Raw genomic sequence first — 21873 nt, 5'->3', positions numbered from 1 at the left:
ATAGTTTCTGGTGAACGATCCCAACTTGCACGATGAGCCCATGTCTACACATCTCATGACTCACTTCGAGGTTTCGATCTCTAATATCAATAATATTTATCTCGAGGTTACATAAGTACGATAAACAATAGAATCATAACTTTATTCTCGAAATGCATGCTTCCTTCTAAATTTCAAATCAAAATGATTCTCATTAAAATGACTCACTAAAACTCATCATTACTTACCCTTAAAACTTTTTAAGGTAAAATTGAAATGAATTACACCTTTATTTAACAGTCAACCCCTGGAGCCCATTAATAAGTAAAAAAGGGTTGGTCTTGTCCAAATCAAACTCACCGACCAAATTCAAAAAGAAAATAAAAAAGAAAGAAAAACAAAGGTCCAACTATTATTTTCAAAATAAGTATTTTTTGATGGAAAATTGCTATAGTGTCCAATGGTCATCTTCTTTCACCATCATGGGGTTAAATCCCCTTCTTTTCCTTTCACTTTGACTATTAAAATTAAGATTTAAAGCCGCCAACCATGGATGAGGATATGCTCTAGAGACCCAAAAGAGAATGAAGTTAGGGTGTGTAAATAGAATAAAAATTTTCTCTAGCAAATCAATTTCTGAAAAAAATGTTTCTCAAAAGAAAATATTTGTTAGTTTTCAATTGCCACTAGGAAAATAACAAAATAAAATAAAAAGAAAGTTGGGTTTTAGTAGGATTTTCCTAACTTTTTAAGAAAAAAAGTTAATTGGATTTCTCACAAAGATGGAAAAATCACATTCTTAAGAAAATTGATTTTCTCTCGAAATGTACAATCATACACCTATAGATTATATTTTCTTAAAAATCTTTTTTCGTCAAATCATACATACTTTTAGTTTAGTAAGAAATGACACGTTAAGTGACAAAGACTAAAGATGGTTTTTAATGGGGAAAGAGATTTATACAGAAAAAAAAATAAAAAATAACAAAAATAGAAGAGACCCACCACCACCCACCAACATATCTCCAATTTTCCTCCCTAAGGTGGTCACAGATGACAGATGCCGTGTTTAGGATGGACAAGAGGCTTGTTTAGGTACCAGTCACCAAAACTTCCTGCCCCATTTCGAGAGATGCCAAAATAGGGCTTATCAACAATAATTATACTTACCATATATGGGTCCTGTTCAGCAATAAACATTTTGACAAATATTTTGACAAAACATTTTTCAAAACATGGGTTAGAGGTTTTGGAATGGGCTGCTTTTTGGTGAGGATGATCTCTACGGTGAGGAGATCATCATCACCAAAAATCAGTCCATTCCAAAATTTCTAATCCCAATTTACAAGTTGAAAAATCGTGGACCGTCCATATTTTGTAAATCATTTTTGATGAGATTAGAAATTTTAGAATGGGTTGATTTTTTATGATGATGATCTCCTCACCGTAGAGATCATCCTCACCAAAAATCAGCCCATTCCAAGTCCTCTAACCCATGTTTTGAAAAATGTTTTGCCAAAATGTTTGTTGTTGAAAGGGACCCATATATATATGGGGGCGTTCAATGGCAAACTTTTTAGCAAACTTTTTGGCAAAACATTTTTCAAAACATGAGTTAGAAGTTTTGGAATGGGCTGATTTTTGGTGAGGATGATCTCTACGGTGAGGAGATCATCCTCACCAAAAATCAGTCCATTCCAAAACTTCTAACCCCATCAAAAATAGTTTACAAAAAATGGACGGTCCACGATTTTTCAACTGGTAAACATGGGTTAGAAGTTTTGGAATGGGCTGATTTTTGGTGAGGATGATCTCCTCACCGTAGAGATCATCCTCACCAAAAATCAGCCCATTCCAAAACCTCTAACCCATGTTTTGAAAAATGTTTTGCCAAAAAGTTTGCTAAAAAGTTTGCCCTTGAACGCTACCCTATATATATATATGGATCACGATCAATATGTACATATATCTACTCATATATCTATAACGTGTTTTATTTTATGCTAACTAAAAATTTTGAATTGAGAAGATCATTCTCACCAAAAATCAGTTCAATCCAAAACTTTTAATTCACATAAGACAAAATATGTTGTAAATATATGTGTATACGGATCCTGACCCTATGTATATTTTCAATATTTTTATTGCATTTATTTAAGAATAATGATTTTTTGACACCTCCCTTCTGACATACATCATAAAATCGTAAATCAATTGTGTCAGGATATACAAAATCATAAATATTTTTCTTGTGTATCCTGAGGCAAATGGTCTATGGTTCTATGATGAGAGTGTATGTTAGAGGGTTAAAGAGTCATGGTAATCTATCGCCCCCCTTCTGATGTACGCCCTCATCATAGAATCATAGATCATTTTGTCTTGGGATATGCAAAATCATAAATCTTTTTCTTATGTATCATGAGACAAATTCTCATTTAAATCCTATTTTCAACATGGAATAGGTGAAGACTTTAGTGAAAAAAATAATAATAATTTATTGTCTATGATACATCAGCTGTCCCTCAAAGTCATATATCATACATTCCATAGAAAATTTCACTATTTTTAACAACCGCTTGGGACTGCAGGCACGTGAAGAGAGAGAGAGAGAGAGAGAGAGAGAGAGAGAGATTTGTCATTCAAATCTAATCAGGATCTTTGATTGGGATGGGAAAGTTGAGTTATCAAGACACTGAGGTTAATAATAATTAACTCAAATTAAGACAATACTATCAAACAAAGAAAGTTAGATTTGTCATGCTATCGTGATTACAATTGGATTTGGTATCATCGTAGACAACAAAGGATGGACTAAGGAGTCCTTTATGTTATTCATCACTTTAAATATCCCCACCCTTCAGGAGAGACTAATCACATGCACCAACCCTCGAAAAATTCTACGTGCAACTGATTAAATCGATGGTCAAATGGATCGTGGAGGGTGACCCCAAGGAATTCATTGCTTCGTGGGGTTTCAAATGCTTGATCCACCCTTCTTGAGGAGCTCATCAAGGCTCAACTTGCTACTAGGCCAACTCCTTGGGGTTGCCTTAACAATCTAATTAGTAAAGATTTTTCAACTAAATGCTCCCTCACCTTAAGCTAAGTGTCGAAGCATCCAAATACCATTTTTACCTCTTTTATCTTAAAATTTTAGTGGCATTACAGTGATATGTGACAACAAAAAATTAATGGATAGAGGGAGTTTCAAATTTTTTTTAATTTTTTTCCTTTTCAAAATGGTGAAATTCAACCCAAACTTTAATCAAGATATAACTTTTGATCCGAATATTAATTTTAATATTATTATATATGCATTTTGAGTATTTCATTAATATTGATCTAATGAAAAATTCATCATTTTTTTTTAAATGATAAAAAATCATTTTTGCAGAGCTGTAAACTCAATAGTTTAATTATTTAAAATAAATGTGTTCGTCGCTTTGCAAAAAATAACAAATTAAGCGCTTTTGAAAAGTGGTGAGTTCTCCACTTGATAGATCACGTCAAATTCCAAAAATGTGCATTAATATTAGCAAAATGGACACTTTTATCAAAAGTTTCACTTAGATTACGATTGAAACAAAATTTCACTACTACTTAAACTTTCTTAAAGTGAAAGGGCATTATAATAAAATATATTTTACTTGGGAGCATTTAGAAAGGAAGTCCTACCTATCCATGAAATAATTTAATGCTATAAGTGACTTGAGATGATACTTGAACTAGCACTGAGAATGTAATTGAGTAGGTAGAAACTTATAGAAACTTTTTTCTCGAGATACAACTGTTATACACTTGAGTAAAATGGATGGTTTTCTACATATAAAGTTCTCTAGTGTTATTTCAAGTCACTCATGTATGGGTCTTATATTAATTGAAGAGTATGCATTATTGGATTAATTTTGGCTACATTCATTGTTCTCAAAATCATAATTTGATTAAATTTTCCCACACTTAAATTAAGCACCTTGTTTGACCCGATGTGTCACTTCAAATTTTAAATTTGTTCATTTTTTTTAATGAGTAACTATAGCCTTATTAACTTAGTAAGATTTCAAATCTTACTAAGGGTTATTGAGATCCCTAGTGGCATCCCAAAAACATGATCCTATGCCACGGGGATGTAGAAGACAAAATTTTAAGAACTCAAAAAAAAATTATCTTAAAAAAATATTTTTCATTCAGTAGTCTTCCATTTTCAAAACTTTTGATCAAGTCCAAAAATAAATGAATTTATTTATTTGGATTTGAGTTTTTCCATGAAGTACAGAGTGCTGTGATGTTGAATTATGAAATTGGTAATCCATTTGAGCTTAACGATCTTAGTAAGATTTTGAAATCTTACTAGGTTAGTAAGAAAAGAGTTTCTCTTTCTTAATCAAGTTTGAAATATCTAAGTAAGATCAAGTTTCAAGTTTGAAATATCTAAGTAAGATCATTTGTGCTAAAAAGCAGATTTGATGGAGAGAGATTAGACGCCTTTCCTGGTCCATCCAGGATGTGGCTGGCGTTGTCATGTTTGTCAATATTTACAGATCAATCCAATCTGTGATCTGGTAGATCATGATGTCATGTTTGTCCCCACTTGCAGGGTTTCTAATCAGAGGCAACTTTTGATTATAACTCTACATTTGTAAGAATTTCGAATCCCAAGAAATCACGTTTTGATTTGTTTTGTCCATCCAACAGTCACAACTCACAACAATGCCATTGCCTATTCATATTTCATTGCTAAAAATGGAAAACTTTACTCGAGTCGACTCAGTTGGTAGGTTTTAATATAATATTATAAAAATTAAAAAAATTTAATTTATAAAAAAGTTTAAATACCAAAATACTATTTTAAAAGTTGGAAGCATTGGACCATCGAAACTATTTTTATTTTGTTGGAGATGGAGCTTCTTGCAAGTGGAAGAAAGAGATGTCTGTGCGACGTTTTCTTACTCTACTTGATGACATAAATTTTTTTTTTTTTTCTTTTTAAATTAGAAGGATATATGTTTCTTTTTATTTGATAAAATTACAAAAATAACCCTCTCATTTTTCAAAAGAATTAGAATGACGAGTTGAATCATTGACTTGACCAAGTTTTTGAGTCAATTCAATGAGTTGATTAATAATAACTCTTGCCGTCAAGTCACCTCTAATTCATTTCAGCTAAATCAAGTCGGCTCGACTAAATTTTTAGTCGACATATTTTTTAAAGTAAGATTTTATTTACTTCTTGAGATAGAATTGTAGATCGGTGTTTGCCAAGCCATTAATTCAATAATAATCATGAGACACTTCAATTTGGGCCCGTGGTGATTTCAAACAAATTTGTTAGCACCTATCGGCTGTAATATCAATTGTGTTTTATTGAGAAGATCTCGTAATGATATTTTTACTGTTGTGAGAATCTTGAATTGAAGGAATGTAAAATAATAAAATAGTAAAGATAACACAATCACATAAGCACACAAGGATTTACGTGATTCAATAGTGTGCCTACGTTCACACAACATAACAAGAACAATCACTATTTTCTCATCAGTTTAACATCCTTAGAGATCTCTATTTTTTAAAATTGAAAGTTATCAAAACATGTAAAATTCCCGAAAAACAAAAATTCTCAAAAGTAGAAAAAATTTAAGAAAATATTATACGATTGCCTTTTTCATACCCTTTAAATAATTTGGGCCAGCGACTCTGCCCACTTACCTCTACACCCACACAACTTTGTATAGCACAATAGAATAAAAAACATTTACACAACAAAAAGATCAGGAGGATAAGCTAAAATAAATGATTGAAGGTGTGTCTCAAGAATCATTCCAAACACTTTGCAACACTACTTCGGATCTAACATATATGGGTCCTGTTCAGCAACAAACATTTTAGCAAAACATTTTTCAAAACATGGGTTAGAGGTTTTGAAATGGGCTGATTCTTGGTGAGGATGATCTCCTAGAGATCATCCTCACCAAAAATCAACCCATTCCAAAACTTCTAGCCCCAGTTTACAAGTTGAAAAATCGTGGACCGTCCCTTTTTTGTAAATCATTTTTGATGGGGTTAGAAATTTTTGAATGGGCTGATTTTTGGTGATGATGATCTCCTCATCGTAGAGATCATCCTCACCAAAAATCAATCCATTCCAAAACCTCTAACCCATGTTTTGAAAAATATTTTGTCAAAATGTTTGTTGCTGAACATTTCCCAACATATATATAACAAAAACTCTACAATGATCCTCTGTACTTGACTATAAATGTCTCACTCACCTTCACCTCTCTCCCCCCAAATCCACCAATCCCATAAGGCTATCTAGTCACTTCTCTTCAATTGGTGCCACGACGTCCAAATGACTACAAATAATGAGAGCAAATATGAACAAACTTGAAATAATTTATTATAATCAAACAAAGAAGTTTATATTAATATGAAAAAAAAATATTACAGGGGACATGACCCAAAATATTTATATAACATGAATTGAAGCCAAACCTCTTAGATCGCCTTGCACATTTTGTCTCACCTTAGAAGGTAAATAAGCTATTGAACTAAGCCTCTCTTTAATATCTAACATGATTTAAGAAAAATTGAATGAAAAAATTCGAAGTTAAGTCGAGTCAACCACAAGCTTCGGTCAAGTCTTCACGATAATATAATAAAGGGATGGTGCCTTTCATATAAATTTTAAAACAAACTTCAAGTTTTGCCCATCTTCTTTGGTAATAAAGAATTCAATTAGTCATTTTTCTTTTGAAAAATGTGAAATCGATTTCCTACAACACTGCCTTCAACGTTGTGCTCATGTGGTATGCTACACAAATTCATAGATGCTTTTCACTTGTATCTCAAAGCATCTATGATTTTGTGCACACTACCATATCAACGTTAGGATTTTCAATGGGTCTGGATTAGAATGGATTGGGATTAATTTGGTACCAATTCGATAAGGATCAAATCAAATCCAAAATTGGCTTGGTAAGTATCTAATCAACCTCCTAATCAATCAAGTTTTCATTGGATTTCATTATTAATATTCAAATCCGATCCAATAACAATCTGAACTGGTGTGGATTAGGGCAAACTCATTTAACGTACAAAATCTAAACAAACTTCATATGTTCAAATAAATATAATATAATTTCTAATGTTTTGGTCTATCCAGATTCGATCCAATAAGATATCGGATCGGATCCTTATCAGTATCGAAATAATTAATTTGAACCCGAAATTATTGAATCGAAATAGATCGGATTTCAAGTTTGACCTGATCAGCATGGCTCTTTTTATAGTTTTTATGGAGATGGGCATGTATTCAATTATGTAATTAAATTTTTAAAAAAAAAACCCCTTATCTAATGAATTTACCTTTATGCCCTTCCACTGAATGTATGCTCACAAGAAAGGTAAGTAGCAAATGCCACAGTACGATATAGAATCGTTTCAGTAGAAGAATATAATAACGAATCAGGTATAAACCGTTTTCGTAAATTTAAAAAACAAAGGCTGATTTAGTAATTATTGAAAAATACTCAGGCCTTTGTAGTAAATACACATAAAATAATGCTTACTTTAGCGGGAGATTCACGAAGGGAGATAACAGCCGCCAGATTTAGCGGGAACTGATCAAAACCGTCATCCTTTTTTATTATTTAACAGCCTAAATAAAAATACATAATACGATTTAATAATTATAAATTAAAAAAAAAAAAAAAAAAGCTACCGTGACTTTTAATAACACTCTAAGTACCACTAATAGTGTACCTGACTGTGCAGAAAACCATAGATGCCTTTGCTCGAGATACGTGTTTGTTGCAGTCGAGCAAAGTTGATGATTCTCTGTATACACAATCTACTTCGAGTCACTGTAGTAATGTACTATGGCTCTTTTTTAAATTTACACATTAAAAACTTTTGAAAAATAATTCTAGTAAAATTACGAAATTGCCATTAACTTCCAAATTATCGCGATTAAGTACGAGTAACGAGATATAAAAAAAACCGTTTAAATCTGTTATGGTCTCCAGCCATTTAAGTTATCTAACTTTCGAATGATATTTTCTTTTCTTGAAATTTCAAAAAATGGAAAAAAAAAAAAAAAAACAGTTTATATATTAAATAGACAAGAGAAACACATAGAAGCTTCACACTAAGCCAAAACCTCTCTCTCTCTTTCTCTCTCTCTCTCTCTGCACATAGATTTTACAGAAAATTTTCGGACACAGATCGAGATTTCCGGTGTTTTGAATTCGTCAAACATGAAAAGAGAAGATAATGAGGATTGATCGGCGATCATGGCTCTTCCTTGCTCCGAATGCTTGTCCGATCTTCTCTGCGGTGAGGACTCCGGTATCTTGGTCGATGACTCGCCGGAAGAAATGGAGGATTCGATATCTGGATTTGTCGAAGATGAAGGAGATTACTTGCCAGGATTCGATTATCTAGCTAGCTTTGAATCTCAATCGCTTGATGCTTCAGCTCGTCAAGAATCGGTTTCATGGATTCTCAAGGTATCTTTGAATCCAATCCGATCCGATCAAATCAACTCTTTATTCGTTTTTAGCTAACTTGCGCAGGAAACCATCAGATAGTTTACTGATTTCGTGATTCGTCCAATAATGGCGGACTAGATCAAGAAAATTACGAAAAATGCCATTCGATACTACTTTTTTCGGCGGGAATAATCACGCGCACGTTAGATTGTATCATTGACACAGCTAGCGTGCGCAGGTGGTTACTTTCACTTAATCGGAGCTTTAGAGTGGAGATCTGAGTGGATGAGCTTATGACACCACTAGAGATACCATCATCCGGCACCGGCGCATGTTAGATCTTTTGGCGTATTTTAGTGCTTTGTTATGTAAGTTAACTAACATACATAGCTAGCGCAGGTGCATGAGTACTACGGTTTCCAGCCTTTAACGGCTTATCTTTCCGTTAACTACTTGGATCGGTTCCTCTCTTCTCGTCGTTTGCCGGTAAGGTTCCGTCACCGTCAGTTTAGTACTAAGAAATCAGAATCTCTTCGTTTGTTCTTTTTTTCCTTAAATTAAATTAATATTTAACAATATTTATGAGTTTTGACTTTTCAAACAAGAAAACCAAAATATTCTTCTCTTTTTAAGCGATAAAATAGTGAGAGAAATTTATCCTGTAAACTCATGGCATCAAATTTGATGAAAAATCACACTAAAAGTTGTCGTGTACTTCTTGGTCCCACATTTATATTAAATTGAAGTTAACAAATAGTTTAAACGTTAACATACAAGAAAATCTTGTCTTATAAGCTAATTCTCTTTTACATTGGTGTGGGGCTATTGGAGCACGTGGCAGCTTTCAGTTGGCTTTGTAATTTGTACTCCACTCAATGATTTTTTGATTTTGTCTTGCTTTAGGGGGGCATAAATGTAAATTGATTATGCTTTTATTGAAACCCTCGTGTTCATATCTTTTTCACCTTCTATTAAAAAAATAATAATAAATTGTGGGTTCAAGTTATTACTTTAACAAGATGTTAACTTTATATTTTTAACTTTATTTGTATTTTTTTATAATGGCTTTATAATGACATGCAAACAAATCAGATAATTCTCATTAAGTAAATCAATTTATTGTTTTTAATTTGGAATATATTTTAATAATAAATATTTCATTTTCGTCTGATCAGCTGTCAAATGGGTGGCCATTACAACTCTTATCTGTTGCTTGTTTGTCCTTGGCTGCTAAGATGGAGGAACCCTTAGTTCCTTCTCTTTTGGATTTTCAGGTATAATTTTCTCATTTAATAAACTCTTTTGAGACAATAATTAAATAATTAAATTCTTCAATTAACAATTCTAAACCAAATTATTATAGGTTGAAAGTGCGAAATTCATCTTCGAACCGAGGACAATTCAGAGGATGGAACTTCTCGTTCTTACTACCTTGGATTGGAGACTACGATCTGTAACACCCTTCAACTTCATTGATTTCTTTGCGAACAAAGTTGATCCTACCGGAATCTTTATAACATTTCTTATCTCAAGAGCGACACAAATTATTCTAATTATCATAAGAGGTAATATTTTTGTGTGGTGTATGTATTTTAATTATAAAAAAGAAATGTAATTTTTACATCCATTTGATATATATAACTTATGTTATTCATGTTATGCAGATGTTAATTTTGTAAATTACTGGCCTTCATCAGTTGCTGCAGCGGCCATACTTTGCGCCGCTAATGAAATCCCCAGTCTATCCCTTGCTAACCCTGGAAATGCTGTATCATGGTGCGATGGACTAAGCAAAGTAAGAAAATAATTATGATTAATTGCGATTGGGCATTTAACGAAATCATACCTAACAATCCGAAAATATATTGATTTTTGCAGGAGAGAATTGCCAGTTGTTTGAAATTAATGCAGGAAATTGTTGTTGGCAATAGAAAGCGTCCGAAAGTCCTACCACAATTAAGAATAACAACTCGGGTAGGATTCGGTTCTAGTGACTCATCTTCTTCTTCGTCATCGTCTCCGTCCTTTAATAAAAGAAGAAAATTAAATAACTTGTCATGGGTAGATGACGAGAAGGACAACCACTAAGAAATAAATTAAAATCCTCATTATTTTTTTGAGGGTTTGGTAATTAATTTGACATGAAGGATGTAGATAAGGGATTTGGGAGTTTTTTTTTTTTTAATTTATAAATGTTTCTATCATTAAATTAATGGCTTGATGATAGTTGCAGATTCCCAAGGGAGGGGATTAAATTATTATTATTATTATTTTTTAGTGTGAGAAAGATATGTGAGTGGAGTCATGAAGTGTGAAATGGTGGGGGGATTGAATTCAAAGGGCAGCATTGATTGTTGAATGAAAGGAGGGGGTTGTGGTGGGGTCAAGTTAGGTTTTGGGGAAAAGAAGAGCAAATACATCAAATGTTGTTGGCAAAATAAAGGAGTTGGAAGTATGAAGCTATGAATTGTTGACAGGCTTATTGATGCGTGTCAGACGTGTTTATTTAGCTGGAAAGCTGCTTCTAATGGCTAAGATTAGTTGGCCTAACTATAGCAGATTGTGAGTGGTGTGCCTACACGTGTGTGTGACTTCACACGTGTCTTTGTTTTATTTTTATTTTTATTTTTTAATTCCAAGTGGGGGAAGAGTGCCCTTCATTTGCTTGAGTTTTGCCTAACTATACAAAGGTCTTTGGGGCCTTCTAAGGCATGTTTGTATTTGAGAGTTGAGATTATCAGTGGAAATTAGTGTACTTTTAATAATTTCTATGTGTCTCTATTACAATCTTATGATCCTAAATGAGTTCATTTGGTTTTGTTTTTGTTTTGATAGAAATGAAAACAATCAATTTAATCTCAAGGGGTTGGCTCAAAGGCAATTTCAAACCAATAAGCGTTGGAAGTCTGTAGGTTGTGAATTTGATACCCAATATGAGCAATAATTCCTTGGGGCCATCCGCGAAAGTGCACCCTCACTTATCCAATGCATGTGATGTGCAAGTATTGCACGTGCCTTGGGGATGGAACCCACACATCGTAGCCCAACATCAAGCTATTCTGATCCCACTAATCGGACATAAGTTCGGATACCCCCATCATCAAAAATAAAAAAGAAAAAAAATTCAATTTTTATTTTCAAATCTTGTTATTACCTTCTTGTCTTCTCATTCAAACTCAAAAACCAAGGTGGGAAAGAGTAGTAAGAGGAGATGAGAATGAGAGAAAAATGCATATAAGCTCCCTGTTTTTCTTCTTTAAGAATCATAAGAGAGATAATGCTTCTTGAATCAAGTATTTAGAATTAAAAGGAGACTAAAAGATGAACATCGATTGTTTATTTATCCTTAATTGTTATATTAAATTATAATAAAAGTTGGCATGGGAATATAAATTCATAAGTTCTTGTAATCAAGTAGGATTTTATAAGATTTTACGGCAATTTGAAATGATGTAAGATTTATACCACTTATTAACAGAAATTATGGGCCACAAAAACCTTTGCAATGATTTGTAACTAAAACTCAACTAAGCACTTAGAATGATTACATGATTTGCGGAGAGGCAACCAAACACCCATATATTTTAAATACCCAAAAATTTGATCATTGACTTAGGAATAATGGATCCTTGATTTCTAATACGATCTTTACTTTTCATATTTATCCAATAATGATATCCGATCGGACGGTAATGAAGAGATTTAATGATCAAATACTTAATCTGCAGTTACAATTGTCTTTAATATATATCAAAACTTATTGTGCATCAACAGTACCAACAAGTCGGTGGGTACAGTTTTACAGTTGGAGATTCTTTAGAAAAAGCCAAGGTTTTAAAAGTATTTGTGTTGTTGCTTTGTACACCTTCCCAGTGAAACCCACATTTCGTCTTTATTTTCCTTGGTGAACTGTCTTTTTTTTGCAGAGATTCCCACATTTTTTTAGATGTCAGCAGGTGAGATAAATGGTCATAAATTAGTAGGTAAAAGCGGGTTTTGAACCAAGGTTGTGATTAGGGCCGGCAATGATCCTAAATATATCCGAAGTTCTATCCGATTCGAAAAATATGAAAAATTGGATTTTGGATTGAAATCTCAGATCTGATACAACGTAGAATCGGATTTAGATGTATCTCAATCTGGTCCGAAAAAATCCAATCCGAATATATTTTAATTTTTTTTATTTTTAATTTCATATAAATTCATATAGATAGAATATTTTAGTCTTTTTTGTTTTCCCTCTATATTCGTAATTGAAAAGTAATTTTTTTTTAAATTTTATATGATTCTAAGTTTTTTTTAACATTGCTAGTTTGGAAATAAGGCATTTGTCGGATCGATTTTGAATAAAGATGCAATGAAATGGATTGGATTTGATTCACATATTCATTAATCTGATCAGATTGGGTACAATGTTTACAAAATTTGGGATCAGAATTAGAGTGTTATTGATCCGATACCAATCCATTGCCAACTCTAGTTGTGATATTAGCTCTCTATGACTTCTAAGTTTTAACCAGCTTAACATATTTGACGTTTGAGAGAAAATATAACTAAATTTGTAGAGAGATTTTTTTTAATATAGAAAAATAGTAGATCAATTATGCTTCATGGAATTGAATTTAAGCAATAATAAGTGTAATGTTAATAGATAAAGCAGTGTTGTATGAGTGTTAAGAAAAGGAAAAAATATACAATTAGAAATGAACACATTTTAGAAAATGTTGGAGTGACTCCACTAGATAATAAATTAGATAAAGTTGATTGAAATAGTTTAAGGATGATAAATAAGAATTTTATTTAAAAGTAATATAGAAACTAAAGGTTCTTAAAGGAGAGAAAAAAAAAACAATGGATTCAGATAGTGAAAACAAATATAAACACACTTTTAGTAAATATTTGTTCAATCAACCCAAAAATCTTTTAGATACGACTTTAACATTAATCGTCGTTGAGTATCTGATAGAAAATTAGTTCTAGAATCAATTATCAAGACTCAAAAATCACATTTTTATTTCTAATTAAGTAATCGTACATCAACTAAGACACACAACTCAAGTTAATCAAGTAGCCAATGACTCAACTTAAACCCAACCCATGATAAGTGAAAAAATTAGAAATAAATACATTTGAGAAAATATAGGAATAATTTCGATAAGTAACAAATAAAAAAATGTAGATTGAGATAATTTACTTACGTTCAACAAAGACAGATTAAAATTTACAGTCCCGTTATTAAAATAAATATACTAACGGATGGAAAGACTCAAAAGAACATGGATTAACGAACCAACTTTCAATAATAGAAGATGCTTCTTTGGATAGTATTGAGGGGAGGAACATATTTTGTTTAGCTGGACCCAAATCTATGAGATAAAGCTTCGGTGATGATGATGACCCACATATTGTCTTTTATTAGAGTCACGATCCTCCACTTAATAGAGGATCAATGATAATGATCTCAAGTTAATAACTGGGATATCTCGTGACCTATATAAATTAAAAGACACAACTTTAGATAAAATTGAATGAAAAAGACAAATTAATTAACCCAAGATAATTGGGATAATGCTTTAATGATCCATATTACCTTTCTTGATGGATAAAAATAATTTTGTTGGTTTCAACAACCTTCTTTGTTTTTGGTGATAATTGGAGTTATAATAGCAAAGGAAAGAAGCATTGTAATGTCATGAATAGTTTTGATCACACGTGAGACCAATGACAACATAGCACGTGCAAATCAAAAGTTAGAAAAAAATAAAAATAAAGGTCTCAACGGCTACTTTTTAAAATTATAGAATCCTGATCTCACTCTTTATATAGTCACCCCACACACAACACTCACCTTTTTCCCTCATTAAAATGCTCTTCAAAGGAATCCAAAGAATAAAACCCAAATGACATAGACCCTTTCTTATTCTCATTTAAGGGTGAGGTGGAAGACAGAATCTTCCTCTTTACAAACTCTCTTTCTTAGGGAATTTCAACTTTAGGTGGTTCTAGTAAAAGATAGAGAGTGGGCACACCATGGGTTTCAAGCTTTTAATCTAGTTTCCTTTTGAATTTTTTTTTTTCGTTGTTGTAAAATCAAGCTCATGTGGTTGATGTAATAGTTGTAGGTCCGGAATAAAGGAGTCTAAAGTTGGAATGATTCAGAATTCTTGGACATGTTTTCTGATTTTTGATCTAATTTTGAGATTGCCATGTTTCTGGAGTCTCTGCGCACTCAATTCCCCAATAGGAAACAATATTTCTTGGCCACTCAGTTTGGAACCTGAGTGATGATATATTTTTGTCACTCTATGGAGGCTTTATTTTTCTATGAACAAGGAAATCCTAGATCCAATCACAAAAGTAATAAAGGATGAGAGAAAATAACACGAAACTCAATAATATTTAATCGGTGGATGATACGAGTACAATTCATGATGTACCTCTCTCAAAACCCCCAAATCCAAATAATAACGATAAAGTCTAAAACTATCATCAAGGGTATATAGATACATCAATAGTTTAGGATTGTATTCTATGTACACTATAAAAAAATAGAGTAATGTTGAAGTGACCTCAAGTGGAAACCTCATATCGCTTTTCTTGACGTGAATGTGGATAGGAACCATATATGCTTTTTTACTCGTATCCTGAGGTTCCAGCTTGAGGTCACTCCAACACACTCTAAAATATATATATATATATATGATGATTAGGAGTCATAGAATGATATTAGTGTTGATGTCCACATTGTCAAGAAATCAGGTGCAATCAAAATAAGAAAACAAATTAAAAAATCATACACAAGATGCAATCACACAAAGAAATACAGAGATTTTACGTGGTTCCTTCTAGATTGAGGTATGTCCACGGATCACATCGATTTCATTATAAAGAAAGACTCCCAGTTACAGATTACAACCTTTCACCAAAAAACGAGAAATATACATACCTCAAGAAACCTGACTAGGATTTTACATAATATTATTGAAATTACGAAAATACCCTTGAGAAATTTCTTATTCCCACATCGGACACTCATTGCCTTATCTTTCTCCTTATAAGTTCCTAGGTCTCTCTGCTCATTGTCAATTGATTTTGAGTCGAACCCCTAAAGTTGTCAGTAATTTCAACATTAACTTTGACATCCAATCCTCATTCCTATTGTTGATCTACTATAGCAATGCAAGTTGTAATAGATAGTACGTATAGCGATCGAGCTTCATTTTATCCATAGTCTTAGTTGTTAGTAATATGATTCACGGATCAAGCCAAAACCCTAATTCATTATGAGTATGTATAGTTGTTTTGTGAAATCAATGTGACTCCGTGGACAAGTTTTTCATTGATTTAGGGTTTTCCACGTAAATTCGAGTATTGTGGTTGATTTCTTTTATTGTTCATTCTCGTCAATTAATTTTGTGCTCCGAAGACAATAAGATTGGAGATTTTTCCAACAAAAATATCAACTTTAAAAGTCATAAACATTAATGATACCTCGGAAGTAATTAGTAGATGAGCATTTCTTATGTTTCTTACTAACTGATTTTTGAGAACATACCTACCGACAAAGAACATATGCCAAAGTAAATTGTTTTACAATTTTCACATGAAAGACAGCCTTTGATACGAGTAGGAATCCAACAAAAAAAAAAGGGTAATTGGCCCACTTACAAGAATATCTACCATATAGGATTTTGTAATGAGTTGTTCCAAACTTTCAAGATGATTAGGGACCGACCATTTGCATCTAACTCAGTAATAAACATACAAAGATACTCATGAGGACTCTATATATATTTTGAATTTGTTTTTTTGTTCTTATAAAGAAATGGGTTTGTGGGGGGGATGATCCATGAGAGCCTAAGAAGGTACCCCTACTGTGTAAGCTTTCCAACTCACATTCCTCGATCTCTTCGGATGCCATAAAGAGAGAGAGAGAGAGAGAGAGAGAGAGAGAGAGAGAGAGAGAGAGAGAGAGAGAGAGAAGGGTGGGGGGAGCGTGTATATGTCTGTCTTTTTTGTTCTTTAATTGCTTTGTGAAGTTGGTCCCATCTCCATTGAAGGAGTGGAGACAAAAGAGTCTTCTGTTCAATCATCAGCAACCATATCTCCTAATGAGAGACCCCTTGATTTTCAAACCCTCTTATCTTTTCTTTTTTCTCTTTTTGGTCATAATTTTAGAAATCAATTAAAAAAAAAAACCCTTTTAGGTATTTTGTGAAATTTATGCAAATTATGAGGTTAGCAAAGTAAGAATCTCTATAAAAGATGAATGAAGAAGGGACCAACCATTACAAATGGCATGATAGTAGGCACCCTTTGCAATTATTTTACTAGTAGGGGCCAGGGGGATGCAAGTGCCATGTACGTAAGTAAAAATTGGTTGAAGATTGCAAACTTAGATATGATGATCAAGAGACAGAAATCCTGATTTTTAGGTAATTCTTCTTAGTATGATTTTGGTTGATCGATAGAGAAATATTGATAGTCATATAGAGGGAATTTCACAAATTCTTCATCAATCAATTACATAAACATACAATTTACACAAAAGAGAGAACACGAGAGTTTTTAACATTATTAGTCATGAATCCAATGACTATATCTTTGGGCTACTATGACAAAAGAGCCATTCAACACTAAATCTAGATGAAAATTGTTGCATGGCATTTTCCAACCCTCCATTACAATGTATTTGTAGGCATCAAAATTTTATGAGTGTCCTTACAAATTTTATAAATCATAAGAAAGTCCCTCAAAATTATAAATGGGCCCACACTTGCAAATAAAGCCCATTGATAGAAGACAAGCCTCCTATAAATTGGATTTGACTTTTCGTAGATAAAGCTCATGATCCAATAAATCCAAGTGACTGCATCAAATACTGGGCCCCCATACACCCAATAAATAGGTTAGCCCATGGTTAAATTCAAAACCACTAAAATGGGTTGGATCAATAACCAACTACCATTAAAACCGATTATGTAAAATCAAGTTAGATAAGGGGTATATTAGAAAATATCATTTTACTCTAAGTCTATAAATATGAAAGTCTCTCTCATTGAGAGGGGATTGGGGAGGGGGGATCACTTTCTCTTAGAAGGCAAAAGATTTTTTCCTAGAGAAGAAGAAGCTCTCAAGCCCTCATCAAGAGACAAAGCAAAGCTCTTCAAGAGAAATTTGGATTTTGATTCAAGAGAAGATCAAGCTCAAAAATCTTTTTTTTAAAAATCAACAAATCATTCTCAACCAATAAAATCCGAAGTCCAGAAGAAAAAAAATCTGTTCAAACCTCTATAGAAGATCAAGCTCAAAAGTCCTTTTTTAGAAACCAACAAATTCTTCTCAATAAATAAAGAGCGAAGCCCAAAGAGGAGAAAATCTACATAAACCTCTATAGAAGGTCAAATTCAAAAGTCATTCTTCAAAATTCAAGAAATCATTCTCAACTGATAAAACGCGAACCTGAAGAGAAGAACATTTACATAAACCTCTAAAGAAGATTAAGCTCAAAAATCTTTATTCAGAAGTCAAGAAATCATTTTCAGCTGATAAAGTGCAAAGCACGGAGGGAAAAAAATCCACAAAAACCTCTAAGAAAATCAAGCACAAACAAAACCACCGTCAAATCAACATTTTCAATTGATCATGCGTGAAACCCGAAGAGAAGAAAGTTACATATGTCATTATTTTGTACTTGACTGCTAATAAGAGGAAAATACTGAGATTTGTAATCTCTTTTTTTATTTTTTTTATTTTATCAAAATCAATAAAATCATTTGTGATTTTATTTCATGAATCTTAAGGTAGATTTGTAAAATTTATTGTTGACAATATTATTCCTTTTAAAATAGATAAACATCTAACCCTAAGCAAAGTGTGAATTAAGGTCAATCTTGAGGTCACACTTCACCACGACTCACCCACCAAGGATTAGTTGAGATGGTAAGGGCGACTGGGTATGCTTCCTAGGTCACACCTTCGAGTCTCTATGTAACCCTTTACATAAAGTGGTATATTTAACTGTTGTCACATGTAGGTGGGTGGTACGTGGGGCCCACCAAAGGATTAAAATAAAAAACTCGAGGACGACTCATTATTTGGTCCATCCTAATCCAATTAAGGCGAACCCTCCTATTAGGATTCTTCCCATTTTAAAAAAAAAATCCTGATCAAATAAGATGTAATCCCTATCAAGTCATGTGTAAACTCTAGATGAAGCGGGCTTTTATCCCCTCACATTTTTTTGGTAACCCCTAATGGATTGGTTAATGAAGAGAGAATGTATTTGAGATAGAGAAAATATTTAACTCTTTTAAAAATCTTAGTTATAAGAGCATTTTAATTAAAATAGGTGATGTTAGCATTGGATCATTGTATAGAGTGTTGTGCGTCAGTGTAACAAGAATAAAGATAAAAATTAAAAAAATGCAAAACGAACACACAAGATTTATGTGATTCAGCAAATTGCCAATATCGACAGAGGAAAAAATCCTCTATAAATGATAAAGATTACAAACTGTCAGTCCACATCCGCAAAGAACCTCATAGAGCAAAAACATTAAAGAAATCCTACTCGACAATACAATATATACCCAAAAAATTTGCCTTGAGAGTCCCCATAGGGAAAGGTGCCTTTTGAGACTGGCTTGCCTCTTGAAATGCAAGCCCAATAAGAATACTAGACATCTCACAACATAGAGGTTTTGATGGGCTTCATCTACTAATTTAAAAAAATGGATCTAGAAGAATCTCTTGAGTCAATTGGACCATTAATGTAGATTTAACAGTGTTCCTTTTTGGTGGATAATAACGCAATCCAGTCTCCATTAAAGGAAAGTAGTAAACAATATATAATAATGGACTTTCTAGGTCCAACAATGAGTGGTTGAACACGCCACCTTGAAAGTTGAATTTTCCCCTCCCCATTTCATTGCTAGCCTTTTTGATTTTGAAGCCCAAAAGGGGAGGTGTTAATTGCAGCCCATCATGCCATTATCCATTAAGAGAGTCAGAGTTGGGCTAGGAGTTCAGGCCCATAATTCCATTAACAAATGAATAGCATTAGGCCCAAGCATTACCCCTACTTAACTAAGAAAAAAAGAAAAAAAATCCCAAAATGTAGAATGGGAGGGTGATTGCTTTCAGTGTACACTCCAAGGTTGCACAATCAAAGGGATTCTGATTGCTCTAAATAAGATGTTTGATTGGCTTCAATACAAACCCAAAACAAGTGATAGAGATTAAAAATTAAAAAAGAATAAAAATAAAAGCCAGACTTATTTAGTAGAAGCAATACAAGGACGATTCCAAGATATCATTTGGTGAGATGTGTTTTTTAGAAAATAGTTTTTCTTGCTCATATTAATGAATATTGTGATAAACTGACTCAAAAAAAAAAAAACTCAACTCACGTGGCATGTGCACAGAACCATAGATTTTTTGTGTGTCATCTATTTAATATGAGTCGTGATAATTTGACTACCCCACATGGCACACTCAAACGACTACCTGACGTGACAAGTTTGGGAATTGTAGATCTGCGCTCCTTGGGATACACGATTGCCTCGAGATACACTTTTTATGGGGAAGTGCAGCTGTGTATCCTGAGGAGCACAGATCTACGGTTTCCGAAATTGTCACGTTAGGGTAGTCGATTGAGTTTGCCATATGGGGTAGTCTGATTATCACGATTCATTTAATATCTTAGGAGCATTGTAGAGGTATTTTAGTTACAACTTAAATTAGTAAGGCATTATCCTTTGAAAATTATATACATTTTCGTGAATTCTATCAAATTCCTCCAAATGTTGGAAGAAGGAAACAGGTTTGAGTCCTCTCTCACTTTTAACCGTTTAGTTTTGCACAAAAGTTAGCACTTCTCAAATATTTACCAAAGTGTCATGATAAACTGACTCATTAAAATGTATGTGGTTGAGGTGGCAAATGCATAGAACCATAGATCTTTTTCTTAGGGATACACAAGGAAAAAGATCTAAGATTCTGTGCACTTGCCATGTCAACCGCATCATCACCACTTACGTTTTAGCGTGTCATTTTGTCATTAGTCTTTACCAAGTGATTTATTTTTTGATAACCGGGTATCCCTATAGACAGTAGACCGGGCCCATATCTGGGCTTTGCCCAATCCATAGACCATGGTCTTGTCCGAGGACTAGTCCTGGGGCACATGCAATGCTCACACATCGGGTAAGTGAGGGTGCACCCTCGCGGGTGGCCCCTGAGCAACTAATGCTCATACTGGGTATCGAACTCACGACCTACAGGCATTAACTGCTTATCGGTCCAAAATTGCCATTGAGCCACCCCCTCGGGTTGTCCAAATGATTAATTTAGATCCAAGAAACACAAAAACACTTCCAAAATGACAAACTCTAATGGGTACTACTTGTTTTTCATGGCTTCAAGACTTCTACGTAAAGTTGTCAATGGGCCAGATTTGGGTAGTGCTGTAGACCACTTAATTCTCGAGAGAGGTCCATTAGGTAAGAAAGGCCAGCCCAACTTTATGGATTGGGCTTATCTTAAGATTTTGAGGCCCAATTAGTATCGAGCCTTTTATTGGTCCAACCCATTGGCAGCCCTACTTCAATTGCGACTTCAAAGGAATGTAGAGACATAATGCTTCTATCATAGTTGAAGTGTAACCTCTCAAAAGTTTCGAGTTATAAATTTTCTGGTTATTGATAATTACAAAACTACACAATCATAAATTGTCAAAAATAGGATTCTTAGATATCTTATGATATGTCATATTGCCCGTTGGCATCACATTGAATGTTGCATTTTCCACGAACAAATTCAATTGGAATGAGTTGAACTCATAAGCTCGATATGTTAAAGTTGATCACTTTCAAAACCAATATTTCTTTGAGGGATAAACAGCTCTGTAGGAGGCAATTAAACCCACTTATGTCACAAAATATGTGTTGAGCTGCCCTAGTGTCAACTAACCAGTCCTTGGATTTACGAATAATGTTGGCCTCACACTACTTGGGGAGAATTTCTTCACAAGCCACACGTGCACGAGGAGTGTTAGTTTGAGTTCTCACTCGGTAAGATTAAATTTTGAGAATTTTTTATTTTTTGTTTGGATTTTTCTTGACTCGCATATTGGGTTGGGACAAATAATTCTACCGAGGATTCATTCATTCTTAGTGTATGTACTCTGTCCTCTCTCAATTATAGTGACCACTTGAAAGGCCTCATCAATGGTTCATAAATCATGTACTTTTGATAATATATATATAGGAATTTTTAATCTTGGATACTACATCTTCAACCACCCAAATCACTCTTGAAAGTAGCATAAAAATCAAAATGGAATACGACGTGTTCAGGACATGACCAAGAAAAAGCAATCATCCCCTTTTGTCTCTCATTTGAACGT

General features: G+C 33.4%; 1 protein-coding gene across 1 annotated transcript; it reads left to right on the top strand.

Annotated features, from left to right (window-relative positions):
* Positions 1 to 8102: 8102 nt before the first annotated feature.
* On the top strand, positions 8103 to 11330 carry LOC147398919 (cyclin-D1-1-like). Its single transcript, XM_086448286.1, has 6 exons — positions 8103 to 8483; positions 8865 to 8951; positions 9641 to 9739; positions 9829 to 10030; positions 10130 to 10260; positions 10344 to 11330. The coding sequence occupies exons 1-6, from the start codon at positions 8268 to 8270 to the stop codon at positions 10551 to 10553; spliced, it is 945 nt and encodes a 314-aa protein (XP_086304412.1). The 5' UTR covers positions 8103 to 8267; the 3' UTR covers positions 10554 to 11330.
* The last annotated feature ends 10543 nt before the right edge of the window (positions 11331 to 21873 follow it).

Source organism: Akebia trifoliata, chromosome 7 (genome assembly GCF_017979445.1).
Source record: "Akebia trifoliata isolate Shusen 1 chromosome 7, ASM1797944v1, whole genome shotgun sequence".
NCBI classification, from domain to species: Eukaryota; Viridiplantae; Streptophyta; class Magnoliopsida; order Ranunculales; family Lardizabalaceae; genus Akebia; species Akebia trifoliata.
Note: the sequence above shows the minus strand (reverse complement) of the source record. Positions and strands in the feature narration are given on the sequence as shown.